The 16,525-nt window shown below is 31.9% G+C and overlaps 1 protein-coding gene across 1 annotated transcript in view; it reads right to left on the reverse strand.

The window, feature by feature from the left end:
• Positions 1 to 16,525, reverse strand: part of Hdx (highly divergent homeobox) — a 121,086-nt gene that overhangs the window by 67,845 nt on the left and 36,716 nt on the right. Inside the window, exon 4 of the mRNA XM_046425394.2 lies at positions 7,700 to 7,753. Coding sequence (XP_046281350.1) covers positions 7,700 to 7,753 — 54 coding nt within the window. The remainder of the gene's footprint in view (positions 1 to 7,699; positions 7,754 to 16,525) is intronic.

The raw sequence follows: 16,525 nt of genomic DNA on the forward strand, positions 1-16,525 counted from the left end.
AAAAGTTTTTTCTCAGCTAAAGAAACAATAAGAGAGGTAAATAGAGAGCCTACATCCTGGGAACAAATCTTTACTCCTCACACTTCAGATAGAGCCCTAATATCCAGAGTATACAAAGAACTCAAAAAAATAACAATAAGATAACAAACAACCCAATCAACAAATGGGCCAAGGACCTGAACAGACACTTCTCAGAGGAGGACATACAATCAATCAACAAGTACATGAAAAAATGCTCACCATCTCTAGCAGTCAGAGAAATGCAAATCAAAACCACCCTAAGATACCATCTCACTCCAGTAAGATTGGCAGCCATTAGGAAGTCAAACAACAACAAGTGCTGGCGAGGATGTGGGGAAAAGGGTACACTTGTACATTGCTGGTGGGACTGCAAATTGGTGCAGCCAATCTGGAAAGCAGTATGGAGATTTCTTGGAAAGCTGGGAATGGAGCCACCATTTGACCCAGCTATTCCCCTTCTCGGTCTATTCCCTAAAGACCTAAAAAGAGCATGCTACAGGGACACTGCTACATCAATGTTCATAGCAGCTCAATTCACAATTGCAAGACTGTGGAACCAACCCAGATGCCCTTCAATAGAAGAATGGATTAAAAAAATGTGGCATTTATACACAATGGAGTATTACTCTGCATTAAAAAATGACAAAATCATAGAATTTGCAGGGAAATGGATGGCACTAGAGCAGATTATGCTAAGTGAAGCTAGCCAATCCCTAAAAAACAAATGCCAAATGTCTTCTTTGATATAAGGAGAGTAACTAAGAACAGAGTAGGGTCGAAGAGCATGAGAAGAAGATTAACATTAAACAGAGATGAGAGGTGGGAGGGAAAGGGAGAGAAAAGGGAAATTGCATGGAAATGGAAGGAGACCCTCAGGGTTATACAAAAGAACATACAAGAGGAAATGAGGGGAAAGGGAAAAATAATACAAGGGGGAGAAATGAAGGTCAGTAGAGGGGGTAGAGAGAGAAGAGGGGAGGGGAGGGGAGGGGAGGGGAGGGGGGATAGTAGAGGATAGGAAAGGTAGCAGAACACGACAGTCACTAGTATGGCAATATGTAAATCAATGGATGTGTAATTGATGCGATTCTGCAATCTGTATATGGGCTAAAAATGGGAGTTCATAACCCACTTGAAGCAAAGTGTGAAAGATGATATATCAAGAACTATGTAATGTTTTGAACAACCAACAATAAAAAAAAATAAAATAAAAAAATGTTGTAACTTATCTCTCATATGTGGAAGCTAGAGAGTAAAAAAAAAGTTATTCTTATGAAAATAGAAGGGAGATATAGTGGGCAGAGGAAGGAGATCAGGGAGAGGGAGGAGGGAGAAACTGGAGATGTAATGGGGATTAAATTAATCAAATTTATGTTATGTCATGTAAAAATGTTACGATGAAACACACTAATCTGTATAATTAATATACACCAACAATTTTTTTTTAATAGGAGTTAATCAGTAACAATTTAAGTAGTTGAGCACTAAGTAAAATTTATGTGACTTAACATGGTTCTCACAATCTTTAATCCAACAGCAGAAAGTGTTACATTTTTAAATATTAAGTACATTTTTGGAATCATGAATAGTCATCAAATTATGCATATTCATGTAAAATATGAAATTTTAAAATATATTTAATGAAAATAACTTTTTGCATAATCTTAAATGTGGAAAGAAATTGGTAGCAAAACTTCCAATACATAGGATCTTTTCTCACCCAGTCAATGAACACTGCTATGTGTTGTTGAGAGCCACAGCAGAAGGGGCCCCAGCAAACTTCCAGCTGCCAGCAAACTTCCAGCTACCAGCTGATGATTGGCTCACAGCAGCCCCAGCAAACTTCTAGCTGCCAACTGATTGGCTCCTCTGCAGTGATGCTGATTGGGCTGTTTCCCACGCCCTTTCAGACCACGGAGCTGCTCATTGGGGGACTTTTTTTTGGGTCTGCCCACTCGACCCAGCCAATCAGCCTCAGGAGCAGGAGGAGTGGGGGAGGTTGAGAGGCTTGTGGGAAGCCTGTGGTGGCAGTTGGGCTCTGAAGGTTTTTCCTGAGGAGCTGGGTGGTTTGGTGTGTGTGTTCTAAAAATAAAGTTCGTTTCTTTTGACAAGTGGCTCCTGAATTGTGTCCAGCCAGACTGCGGCAATGTGTATACAAAGTATGTGGTTCATAAGTATTTAACAGTACTGTTTACAAACTTGTGTTTGCCTCCACTAAAACCTGCATGTAACCAAGTATTCTTTAATAAAAATATGAACCACAATAGTCATTGGCCTGTTAAATTCTTCTTTCCTTTAATCTCATTGCATTGTAAGGTCCTTTTGTGTTCTCACATTTTAACCTTACTAAAATACAGCAAAGATCTAAAAATAAGCTTTGCTCTTGTAAAATGTAACCAAACTCAAAAATTTTATCCCTGTTATTATCAGTGAATATGAAAACTTCTACAATGAATATAAAACAAATATGATCTTAAAGATTTGAAATTTATTTGATAGCAGGTGTAAAACAAGCAATTTTTTAAAATATATTTTTTTAGTTGTAGATGGACAGAGCACCTTTATTTTATTTATTTATTTTTATGTGGTGCTGAGGATCGATCCCAGCGCCTCCCATGTGCTAGGCAAGCAGTGTACCACTGAGCTACAGCCCCATCCCAATATAAGCAGTTTTTTGGAATAAAATATATATGTGGAAGGAAATTATCCTGCTATGACTGCCTCTACCATAAAAATATGAGGTGGAAGAGACAAAAACATAATTACTTTGACCATATGTTTAAAATATTCATAGCTGTAAACTGACAGTGTTAAGATAACTCATGTCATTTAATTACCCAAACTGCAGCCTATTTTGCTTGCATTAAAATATCTATGCCATTTATCTATGGTTTCTTGTCTCACCCAGTGATTTCTTTCTCTTGCACTTGTCTTTTCCATTGTGTTGCTACCTGCTATGAGGTCCTCACCAGAACTGAGCTAATGTTGGTACCATGCACTTTTACTCCAGAATTGAATACAAGTATCATAAGGGACTACTGTGAATAATTATATTCTGTCATTTAAGGAGCCTTGAAGAAATGGATAAATTTTGAGAAACACACAACATACCAACATTGGATTAAGAAATCAATGACAGGTAAAGATGAAATCAAATCTATAATCAACACCTCTTAACAAAACAAACAAGAAAACAACCAATCCCCCATGACTACCATAAGGCTTCAATGGTGAATTCTACCAAACACTTACTTTAAAAAGAATTAATATCAATACTCAAGCTCTTATAAAACATTGAATAGAAAGTCACATTTCTAACTCATTCTTTGATGCCAAGCTAGATAAAAGCATCCTGACATCAAGCTAGATAAAAAAAAAATCACAAGAAAACTATACAAACAACTCCATGAATATAGACATAAAATTCCTCAAAAAATAAAAATGGAATTCAGTAGCATAGTAAAGGATTATACCGTATAATTAACTGGGATTTATTCAAGAAATGTCAGGGTGGTTCATCACAAAAAAACTTCAATCATATAACAAACCACATTAATGGAATTTAAGGGGGGAAAAATCTTAGGTGACCATGTCAACTGGTGCTCGAAAAGCATGCAACAATATTCTACACACTTTGCTAAAATTACTCCAGAGTTCGCAACAGAAGGAACTTAAACTTCATTAAAGGAATTTATGAAAAATCCTCTGCTAATAGTATACTCAATAATGAAAAATTGAAAAATATTTCAAGATCAAGAACAAGACCATGGTCCCCTGTTTCCATCACTTCTACTCAACACTGCACTAAAAGTAAAAACCAGTATAATTAGGAAGAAAAAGGTAAAAATTTAAAAAGAACTAAAAAAGCATCCAAATTGGGAAAAAATAATATTTATTGGTGAGTGACATGATCCTATGTAGAGGTAATTGCAAAGAATACACAAAAGAACCTCTTAGACTTAATGAACACATTTAGCCTATTTGAAAAATAGATGATCAATGCACTAAATTTATTATACATGCTAGCAATGAACAAGCAAAAGAGGAAATTAAGAAAATGATTCTATTTATAATAGCATCAAAAGGATAAATATATAAGAATAAATTTAACCAAAGAGGTTCAAGACAAAAATATTTTTTAATGTGTTCTAATTAGTCATACATGAAGTAAAAATGCATTTTGACACATTATACACAAATAGAGCACAACTTTTCCTTCCTCTGGCTGTATATGGTGCAGTCACATGGGGATTGTAATCATACGTGTATTTAGGGTAATAATGTCCATTTCATTGCACTGTCCTTTCCATTCCCACATGCCCTCCCTTTCCTTCACTCCCCTCTGCACAAACCAAAGTTCCTTCATTTTTTCCCTATCTCCCCATTATTTATCAGCATTTGTTTATCAGAGAAAACATTCATCCTTTAGTTTTTAATTCTTTTTAAAAAAAATGCACTGTTAATAGTAAATAAAGACCTGAGTAAGATATCCCATATTCATAGATTGGAAGACTTGATATCATTAAGATGTCAATCTTTTCCCAAAGCAATATACAGATTCAATGAAATTTTCCTCAATATCTCAACTATAATTTTTGCAGAAGTTGAAGAGCAGGACCCAAAATATATACAGTATTGTAGTCATCTATGAATTGTCAAAATAAAATTAAAGGAGAAAAATAATATTGAAGAACTCATAATTCTATTTAAAAATTTACTGGAAAGGTGAAGTATTCAACACAGTGCAGTACTGACACAAAGTTAAATAGATCAATTAAACAGAATTAAGAGTCCAATAATAAATCAGACCTCAGCAGTCAATTGAGTTTTGACAATTATGTAAGTCCAACCATTGGGGAATCCTGGAACAATTAGATAACCACAAGCAAAAGAATGAAGCAGGACTCCTACCTCACATCATACACAATAAATAAACTCTGAATAAACTACGGTTGACAAAAATAAATTGAATATTTGGCAATTGCTAATATAAGAAATGTTGAATATTCCCAACACACACACACACACACACAAAAAAAAAAAAAAACCTGATATGTGTCTAAAGTGACAGATATGCCAATTACTATGATCTGAATTTTACACATTTACACATTGTGGACATGCTTATATATTGTGTATATGTAATGAAATACCACATATTATCCCATCAGTATAAACAATTACAAAAAAGGGTATTATATATTGGATATTTACTAAAAGATTAGATTGGAGTTGCACTTATCATAAAAAAGAAAGAATGAACTAGGCACAAAAAAGAATGATAAAAAGAAAACAAGAATTGGTAGATATGTATGAAGATGGATATGCTAATTTTCTTGGGTATAGTAATCATTTCACTATGATTGTTTATAAAAATCAAAACACAACTTTATATATACTTCATTTAAGTAAAGATCAATAAACTGAAAAATTAGCCTGTTCCAAAAGTGTGTTATACGACAATATTCCTATAATTAACAACATTGTATTGTGTTTAATTTTTAAGACAGTGTATATTGTGTTAAATGTTCTTACCACACTATAAAAATTTTTGAGATATTATACATATTCCTATTTATCATATTGCTTTTAAAATCCAATGTGCATTTTATAAATGTCATTTTGAAAGTTAAGTTTTCTTCACACATACTGTCATTATATTTAAATTTTATAAGGTTTTACAATATCTAAATTGAGTAGTTTTTTAAAGTTTCATTGAGATATCATTAACATACAATAAAATCCAGCCCAGGACTGGGGTTGTGGCTCAGTGGTAAAGTGCTTGCCTAGCATGTGAAGGCACTGGGTTTGATTCCAAGCACCACATAAAGAAATTAAAAATAATAATAATAAAATAAAATAAAGGTATTGTGTTCATCTAAAACTAAAAATATTTTTTAAAAATCAGTCCATTATTTTTCAGTCAAAACAGATTGTAAACATTCTGTTCTTCTTTGTATTTTAGTTCTAGTAATCTATTATCAAGTTCACTGATTCTGTTCTCTTTCATTTCCACTCTAATATTGAACCATCTAGGAAGTTTTCAAATTTTAGTTGCATTTTTCAGTTCTATAATACTTTGACAACTTCTACTGCTCTACTGAGGTTTTCTATTTTTTTTTCATTGGCTTCAAGATAATTTATAATTTTTTGAGGAAGCATTTTTAAAATTGATGTTCTAAACTATCTGTCAGGTAATTCCATAATATGACTTATCTTAGTGTTTTTTCAGTTGATTGATATTTATCATTCAAGCTGTGATTTTCCTGTTTCTTTTTATGATGGGTGATTTTCAACTGTTTCCTTAGCATTGGTCGGTAATTAGGAGACTTTCAGTCTGATTTAATCTTTTTACTTAAGCAAGCAGTTAGGTTTAGCACAAAGGTCATGGGCTAATTTTATGGATTATGATTCCAGTGATAAAATTTTCAGAACCTCTGTGGTTTTATTTTTATATGGAGTTTTTACTGATTTATCTATGTCACCGGGGTTTTTACTGATCCTTTCTAGTGCCACTTAAGTGGACAGGAAGACCTTATCCAACCCAAGTACTTGTGAGGAGATTCCTCCTGTTAGTGCCAATCAACAGACCATTGTCTTTAAGTGGGAAAATGGATTCACCATTCTTCAGGGATGAATAGAGCACTTCTAGGAATGTATGTTTGTTTTAGCTTGACCCCTCATTCTAGTCTAATTTTCTAGGTGAAGGGAAGAATTATGTAGCTTAGTAGGACAAAGAGGCTCTGCAGACCTGTCTGCTCTTTGTTGCAATATCTTCCTTTTCATTGCTGCCTAATATTTCCAAGAGAGGGAGGAGAGGTTCAAGCCTTGGGAAGGAAAGCACTTTCCTTGTCTGTTTAATATCGTGGGGACTTTGAATTTATCTCCCTTGCCAATGTTACAAGTCTCTCATGTGGACACATGTTCCACGTGGGGGAATAATGAGACAATCCGTTTTTTTTTTTTCTGTTGCCTGTTTAAGGGTAATGAGTTGCTTAGTTTGGATAGCCATCTACTATGAAATGTGTGAAGGAGCGCAAAACACCTTATGGTTTCAATTCCTGGAGTTCCTAACCAGTCATCTTCTTCTTTCCACCTTTCATAATTCTTCATGGGTCGTCTCTTGCATTATTTCCCAGGGCATATTAATGGATCCTATGCAGATCATCTGAATTAGGTTCTTTGGTAAAACACCATTTTACTAAACTTATATTAACCTTAAAAAAATCATAAGTTTCAGCAAAAAAGCCAGAGGAAAAAATAAAAACCTTATTTGTAAGATACTTGTAAATACTGAATTGCATTAAAATAGTAAATAATTTAATACCAATCAATATATTTTATATCAATAATAATTCAATTGAATTATAAAATTAACCAGGCTAAATAGATGTAAGCAAAATGTAATATTTTATGAATTACTTTGAACATTTTAAAGCAGGAAAAAACTACCCACTGATTATTCAAAAAAACTACCCACTGATTTCAGAGTGTTGATTACTATATTTAAGATTTTCTTTGTAGTATATATAAATATTCTGAAATCAAAATGTGTTCATTGAGGTTAAATAAAGGTTAAATTTTGACAGCTTTACAAAAATCATGAAATTTTTCTCAACGGTATTCCTATTAACAGGAGATAAAAAACATTTGTTGCTTTAAATAAAAGATTACTTACTGCTCTTTTTCTAGAACACCCTGTAATCCAAGGCACAGTAAGGTTTCCTGAAATCTGTGAAAACAACAAATCAAATCTCAGTATAGTATACATTGACACTACATATAATGTTTATCAGAATGAAAAAAAATTATACATAATTTCAAGATACATTTGCATTCAGAGCATATGCAAATGTGCATTTTTTTTGCTCCCTAAGTATTTAAATGGATTAATTTGTGGAAAAAAATTGAGAAGTGGTGTAAAGTTTTCCTGCAATTTCAAGAAGGTTTCTAGGACACTGTGTGTGTGTGTGTGGGGGGGGAATGGGGGGGGGCTCTAGAATTGCTGGTGCCATGTTGGGTGTTTAGAAATCTATTGAAGATATAATTAAAATGAAAAGCAATGTCCTATGAAATAAGTGAAAATTTTTCAAGAACATTTTAAATAGGCATCATCATCAAGCAATAGATGACTTCATAATGAAAGGTGTATACTATAAACCATTTTAAACATATTACCTGTGTTTACTTTCCAAAACCAGCAATAATATAATCATTACTACGTTTGCCTTATTAAATCTTAGGCCTATAATAGGAATGGATGAAACATTTTTTCTCCAAACTGTGATTTCATTAGTCTATTCACCATGTCCTCCCCACTTTGTTATTAAATGGTGAAATTTAAGTGTTAATAAAAAAATGACTTTGTGTAAACAATGTACGACTGCAAAAAACAGAAAATGTGAAACTTTAAGCATTATCATGTGTACATGAAACCTCTCTAGAAAAAAAATCGTGTTCCATGAAATATGTTCTTTTTTAAGTACATTCCAGTGTTTAGCATTGGTAGAGAAATTTTGCAATGTTGCAAACCTCAAGCACATATTTCTTGCACTGCATACAAGTGCTATTGATCAAATACTGTCTAATAATCCCATAAATGTTGAAACATTTTACCTTTAAAAATAGAAAAAATTATTATAGTAGCCAAGGATTTAATAATTTCAATAATCTCTAGTCTATGTATCACACCTGAAATTGAAACAATGCTTCTATAAAATCCTATCTAATAGTATGATTATTCTTTTTAAAGTAAAGTATACTAAGACAAATGACCATAAATAAATTATCTCAGTACAGATATGCAAGGGAATAGATGAGAGTGAATTCTGGAGAGTGTTCACAAAGACTAAGGTGGTCCTGGAACTTTGATTAATGATAACAAGGATTTAATCACATTTTTTTCATGGGATACACAAGGATTAAATAATACTCCATATTCGTTGCTTGCCCTATTTCCCCTACTATACACTTGTTTCTGAGATACTGAAAAGTCAAAACAGCCTTGATAGAAAGTGGTGTTGGTAATGTATATTCAATCAAACATTTAATGTTTTGGTAAGTTGTATACAGTGATGGTTTATATAGTAATATATCTCCTGAGAATGCATAATGATCAAATAGTTCATGTAAGAGTTAAGAAAAAACCTCAATTATTCTAACTTCAGGTAAATTTTCAAAGTTCCTGGCCACCATACCTGCCACTTTATTTTGAGCTACAAAGATACCAATATGCAAGGCATAAGCTAAAAAAATTCATAACTCCAGATACTTTTAAGGATATGTAAAACATATAAAATACCATGGCAGTAAAATGACAACTAAATGGTAGGGGATACGGACAAAGTATTAATGAGTTATTTTTTTCAATATTTTACTGAAGGTGATAAAAAGATTTCTTCTGAAAAAATCTTTAAAATGTATACATTCTTAATTTTCCATCAATATATAATTGGGTTTGCAAAATCAATTGATTGTTAGCTCCAATGAGAAAGGTAAATCATACACCCACAAATTGCTGCTGGGACTAAAAATTGGTGCAACCACTCTGGAAAACAATATGGAGATTCTTCAAAAAACTAGAAATGGAACCAGCATTTGACCTGGTTATACCACTCTTAGGTATTTAAAATCAGCATACTGCAATGATGCAGCCACAACAATGTTTATAGCAGATCAATTCAAAATAGCTAAATTATTTAACCAACCTAGGTGTCCTTCAGCAGATGAATGGATAAAGAAAATGTGGTATATATATACACATTTGAATATTACTCAGTAATAAAAAATGAATGACTTTATGATTTTTTTTTGCTAATGGACAGATTTGGAGACTATCATGCCACATGAAGTAAGCTAATCTCCCCAAAATATAAAAGTCAAATGTTTTCTCTGATATACGGAAGGTAACCCACAAAAAGGGGGTGAGGATGAGAGGAATATACATTTGCAAGACTGGGATCCTAAATAGAATAAGACATACTTCAATTTGTATAATATGTCAAAATGTACTCTTGTGTAATGTATAACTAAAAAGAACAAAAAAAAGAGAAAGGTAAATCAGCTAAAATAATCACATAATATCCAATTGTTATGGAGTATCACTGCATACATTCCCATCCACAATTCACAACTTGCTACATAGATTTTCTAGAGAAAATATGTTAAACCAAATGAATTGAAAAAAAAAAAAAGACACAGCCCCCAGTGATTACTGAAAAGTTGCATGATACTCAATTATTTATTCAACTCACCTTTCCTGTTCTAATAGTCTTTTAGTTCCTTACATTTCTAGTAAAACTCAGGAATGGATAATCAGTGTAGCTGAATTTTTAACCTGTTTTGATTCATAGTACAGTTAAATGTTTCCCTAAATTTGGGGAGTTTTATTTGGTGCAATATTGATATTAGGATTCTCACTCACTGAAAGCTATAAAATGTAATACTTAACTGAGAAGGGCCATAACTTCATGATTAAGTGATATTTTAGTTCTAAACATAGTTTCAAGATCCTGTTTTGGACAACTATAAAATGAATCTACAAGGAGACAAGGCTTATTTAACAAATATTTTAGTATTTACATGGCCAAATTAATGCTGCACGTTTCCAAGTAGAAAATTTAGGATGTAAGAAATTCATCACAATTATGTTGCCATTGTTGAAAGTATTTTGGGAACTTCTGGATTTGTCACTTCATGTCTCATGCAAAGATTATCTCATTTCTTCACATTACTTTTATTTTAACTGAAACTATAGAGCCCAGATTGAGCATTCACATTATTCGCTAACCATGGCTCAGAATGAATTCTATTTTCCAAAATCAAATTTTCCCTGAACACTTGATGATTTGTCACCACTGAAAGAATTTAAAATAATCCCTCAGGCTCTTAAAGCAATTGTAAAAGAACATAAGAAACTTTATGACTAATTGAACATTATTAAAATTAGTGTATATAACTTTCCAAAATAAATATTTTGAATTCCATTCAAATGTCTATCAAGCATATCTTCTATATGAAGTGCTATTTTGTGTGCTACAGGAAATAAAAGGTAATTTCCTGGAGGGCAAGAATTATACTTTGAGAGAAAGAGCGAAGACAGGTACACAAAGGACTCTAATATAAAGGAAACTATGGAAATATAGTCCTGTTGGAATGCTTGTAATCCCAGCTATTTGGAGGCCAAGGTGGGAGGATCATGAATCTTTATATAATGATGTTTCTGCAAATATCCCAAATACACAATTTTTAAAAGTTCATTTGTTTAAAAATTTGTTTATTGCTAGTATCTGAACATACTGTTATGTGAACCAGGAAAATTAGAATTACATTAATTAGTGTTTTATTAAATATAATTTGATTAAAACAATCAGGCAATAACTGGGTCTCTCAGAAAGTTCAGCTGTAACAGATTCATAAATCAATGTTTTAACTTTCCATGGGTTGTTTTGGTATTAGTTGAGCACGAGAACCTATCAATCATTCTGCTTAATTGGCAGGGTTCCTTATGTGGCTTTTCAATTATGAGGTATACAGCACAGAGAACACTACTGGGTGTATATATATATATATATATATATATATATATATATATATATATATGATAGGCACTCAATAAATATTTGCTGATGACTGATTGAATTAATTTGGGACTTCATTATTCACTAGCTCTGACTTTCTGAAATGCAACAAAAGGCCAAGAGTGGCAATATTCAAGACTGTTGCATGGGGTAAGATGTTGTAGGGAGGTGAGTAATAATTCTGGTTGAGAACAATGTGTTCTGGAAAAAAGTAGGGTGTCCTGGCATATGTAAAAATCTTCTCCCCTCTTCTCTCCATCAAGTCTCCAGCAAAGATTTGAGAAATTAGATTATCTTTTCAGATTACTTTTAATACTACTACTTTGGGGCAAGCAATTAACACTTTTAAGTACACAAAATTTTATCTATTAAATGATAGGAAAATGATGTTTAAAAGGTTTAGTAGCTTGAAAAGTTCCTGCAACTGACATCCAAAGTGGGATTTTTTTTCTATATTTTCTTGGTTAAATTTTATAGATACAGAGAGATTAAGATAAAGGAAACTATAATTATAAGATCTTTTAATAAAATTACAATAGTACTTAACCATAACAATACAAACCTGATTTCTGTAATATTGGCAGTTTAATATAATGCAAGGATATAAGTAAAATAAAATAAATTAGTATGTGGATGATTATCTTGTGATTCAAATTTTTATATGAAAATCATATAAAAATTCAAAGGGATATACAATTACAAATTTAAATCTGAAATTATAATTTCTAGAATATTTCAACATATTATCTAATTTTACTCATAAAAAGACATTTGAGAAAACTACAAAAGCTACTTGCTATTTTCCAAAAATGAATTGTCAAGTATTAGTTTTTAATTATAATTATACTTTTGTAACTGAAATGAAATAGTTTATTACATGTGTAGTCAGAGATCAGATCTCCAAACAACAGCAAAGATTTACTGTTTTTATCAAGCTGAACTGGACTCATGTTCTTACCAGGAATCATGGCTCCCTATCTACTTTACATACAATTTTATATTGAACCAAAAGATGGGCTTTTAATGGAAACTCCCTGGTTATTTGTTGCACTAACTCTATATCCACAGATGCATGCACTCTGCAATTTAAAAAACAATCAACAAAGAGAAGTCAGGAAGATTAAGTACTAAGAAGCTCTACACCCCCCTGTTAGAAACATTAAATAAACAACTAATGGCTGCCTAAAATAACTTTGTAGCAACAATGAAAACCATATAAAAATAGAGCAACCAAGCAAATACCCAATTAAGAAAATAACACATTCAAAATTTTGTGAAATTCCATGACATTTTTATTAGCCCTTCTCACATCTACTTCATGGTGTAGTTTAACATACTATTGAGGAAGTAGTGTCCTAATTCCCAGTCTCCTCTGTGAACAAGAATCAGACTGAATTTGATTTAATTCTCAAAGTTCTAACCTTCTGGGGAGGTATCTGAGTAATTGGTCTCTTTATTTCCTTATCTGTAGTTTAAACAGATAAAAGTGAAGTAACTCAAATATCAAGCTAGGGGAAGTTGTAAGAAGCTATTGACAAGACTTATGAAAACAATAAGGAGTTAGCTGACCACAGAAACTTGAAGAAAAAGACTACTAATTGAGGAATATAATAAAAATCTAGGGGCTCTAGGAGAAGAAGGATTGAGACCCTTAGGCAAATTAAGATCATTAAAAGCAACTATGCATATAGAAGAACTGGTAAATATCATGTACACAGGCTCAGGGAAGATATAAAGAAAAGTTCCAAGAGATATAAAATGTCATGCCAGGTTGATAAATGAATGTCTCCAACAGCATGCGTCCAGAATGCAAAGAGGGATGTACATTTATTCCAAATAACCAATTTTAAAAATTCATAAATTCATATTCATAAAGAATATAAAGAAACAGGAATTTATTGCTTTTTCAATGAAAATAAATAAATCTCAAAAAAGTGTCCCTGAAGAAATGCATGCATTGGATTTACACAAAAAACGCTTTAAGACAATTATTTTACATTTTATGCAAGACTCATGGTAAACAAAAAGAAAAAAAAAATCTCTAGTAAATACACAAGAGATGAACAAAAAGGAACCAAGAATAATACTACAAAAATCATCAAATCACACAGGAAGATGGTAAGAAGAATGAACAAAAGAATTTTTAAAAATCAGAAAATAGTAAGAAAGTATAATATTAAGTCTTTACCAATCAATATTATTTTAAGTATAAATTGATTAAATTCTCCTAAGGACTGAGAGAGACTGAATGGACTGGGGAAAAAAAAAAAAAAAAAAAAAACAAGATCCAACAATAGATGGAATACAAGCGACTCACATTAACTTTAGGAGCACTTATAGGCTGAAATTGAAGGGATGAGGAAAGTTATTCCTGCTTGCTTGGGTTTCCATTTCTCTTCTTATAAACCACAGATGTCATCAAAGAGGCTCTATTCTAAAGACTACATCTAACCCTAATTATCTCCCTTTATGGCCCCACTCCAAATACCATTAACATATGAATCAGGATATTAAGTGTTGAACTGTAACCAAAAGAGTTGCTATACTTACATTAGGAAAAAAAAAAGAGTCTTTCCATAAAAATCTGTCACAAGAGATAAAGAAATTCACTATCTAATGACATAGAGGTCAACATGCAGGCATGGCAGTGCACTTTTTTAGTCACTGGGAAGATTGAGGCAGAATAATCACAAGTTTGAGGCCAGCCTAAGCAAGTTAACAAAATTAAAAAAAAAATGTCTGATGATGTAGCTCTGTTATACAGGACTTGGCTAGCACCGGTGAGGACCTGCTTTTAAAGGCCAGAACTGAAAACAAAATATATAACAATTATAAATATATCTTTTCCAAATATTGCAATGCTTAAAAACCTAAAGCAATATTAAAATTACTGAAAGAATAAATAAATAGCAAGGCACAATTATTAGGAGACTTTGATAACTCACTTTAAAAATGGAAAGCTCAAGACAGAAAATCAGTAAGAGCAGACTTGAGTATTGTTTTAGCTGTAGTATATTTCATATATTAGTTCATATAAAACTAATACATTTAAGAAAATAAAAATTATGTCAAGTATCTATTCCAGCTGCACTGGTATGATACTCAAATCCAATAGCAAGGAAATTTGGAAATATAAAATTCAAAACTATATGGAATACAAAATAGCACAGTCATGAACACCCAATGGGTCCAAGAGGAAATTGAAGGAAGAAATTTAAAAGAAAAAAGTCTTGAAACAAACAAAAATGGAACACAGCATAGGAAAAAATTACAGGATATAGCAAAAGTAGTTCTGATATGGTTTGAAGGTGTCCCCAACAAGGTTGTGTCAACATTTACTAGCCTGATTCATATGTTAATGGTATTTGGATGTGGGGCCATAGGGAGATAATTAGGATTAGATGTAGTCTTTAGAGTGGAGCCTCCAGGATGATATTCCTGGTTTATAAGAGGAGAAATAGAAACCCAAGCAAGTAGGCTTGCTCTGCATCACCATGTGATATGCAATGGTGATGATGTCGTAAAAAGACCTTTACCAGATAACATGTGGTTGACTATGACATGGTCTTGGACTTCCCAGTCTCCTCAATTGTGAACCAAAAAAACTTCCATTCTTTATAAATTATCTGGTTTCCAGTATTTTGTTATAACAACAGAAAATGAACTACAACAAGTTCTGAGAGGGAAATTAACAGCAAAAAATAATGCCTATATTTAAAAAAGACAGATCTCAAATAAACAATCAAACTTTACACCAACCTCAAGGAGAAAAGCAAGCTAAGCCTAAAGTTGGCGGATGGAAATAGTGATGATGAGAAAAGAAATAAGACAATTGAAAACATAAAAATGAAACTAAGTTTTTTTAAAGATAGAATAGTCAAGTATTTAAATTGATAAAATAAAAAATGAAGGGCAAATAAAATCATCTATGTAATGAGACATTGCTACTGATAAAACAGAAATATAGAAGAACATAAGAGCGTATCTTATGAATAATTATATGACAACAAATTTGATGAGCTAGAAAAAACAGGATACATTCCTAGTCACATACAACCTACTAAGACTGAAACATGAAAAAAGGAAAATTTGAAAAGACCAATAATGAGTAAAGAAATTGAAGCAGTAATTAAAAATCTCCCAATTAAAATGCAATAAACTAAATATTCAATGTGGAAAATAAAAATTGGACTGCTGCTTTTATATTTGAATACAAAACAAATAGAAGCTGCTAGAATATTCATCATCATAATTGAATTGTTATGCTATTATTAAACAAAATAGGAAAAATAAATTAGGAAAACAATTCAATTGAATATAGTTTCAGAAAGTATAACACACTTAGGAATAAATTTAAGAACTCCAAGTTTCATCTATTGAAAAGTTGATAAAATTTTTTAAAGAAATTAAAAATCTAGAAAGCAGAAAGACATACACATTTATATAATACATAATATCATTATTAAAATTGATACATGCTTCAACATAAATGAACCTCAAAAATATTATACTAATTGAAAGAAACCAGTGACAAGAGTGCACTTGGTGTATGATTCCCTTTGTATTAAATATACAGAATAAATACACAGAGACAAAATGTAGATTAGTGGTTACTTGGCATTGGGATGGTGGATATGGTGTGCTAATGGATATGAAGTTCATTTTTGAAGTGATGAAATGTTCTAAAATTAGACTCTGGTACTGCTTGAACTCTGTAAACATTAAAAATGACTGAATTATATACATTTAATGTGTAAATTCTATATTATGTGAATTGCATCTTAATAAAATTGTTTAAAAATGGTCCCTGCTGACTCTACCTACTCAACTCAGATTATCATTACTTTTAAAAAAATTGAATAATTTCCAAAGAATTATTTTGACCAGATTATTCAATCTTAATGGTCCTCATTTTCCTCACATAC

Source organism: Marmota monax, unplaced genomic scaffold, assembly GCF_021218885.2.
Source record: "Marmota monax isolate L192 unplaced genomic scaffold, Marmota_monax_Labrador192_F-V1.1 WCK01_AAM20220418_F8-fsc00176, whole genome shotgun sequence".
Taxonomy (NCBI): domain Eukaryota; kingdom Metazoa; phylum Chordata; class Mammalia; order Rodentia; family Sciuridae; genus Marmota; species Marmota monax.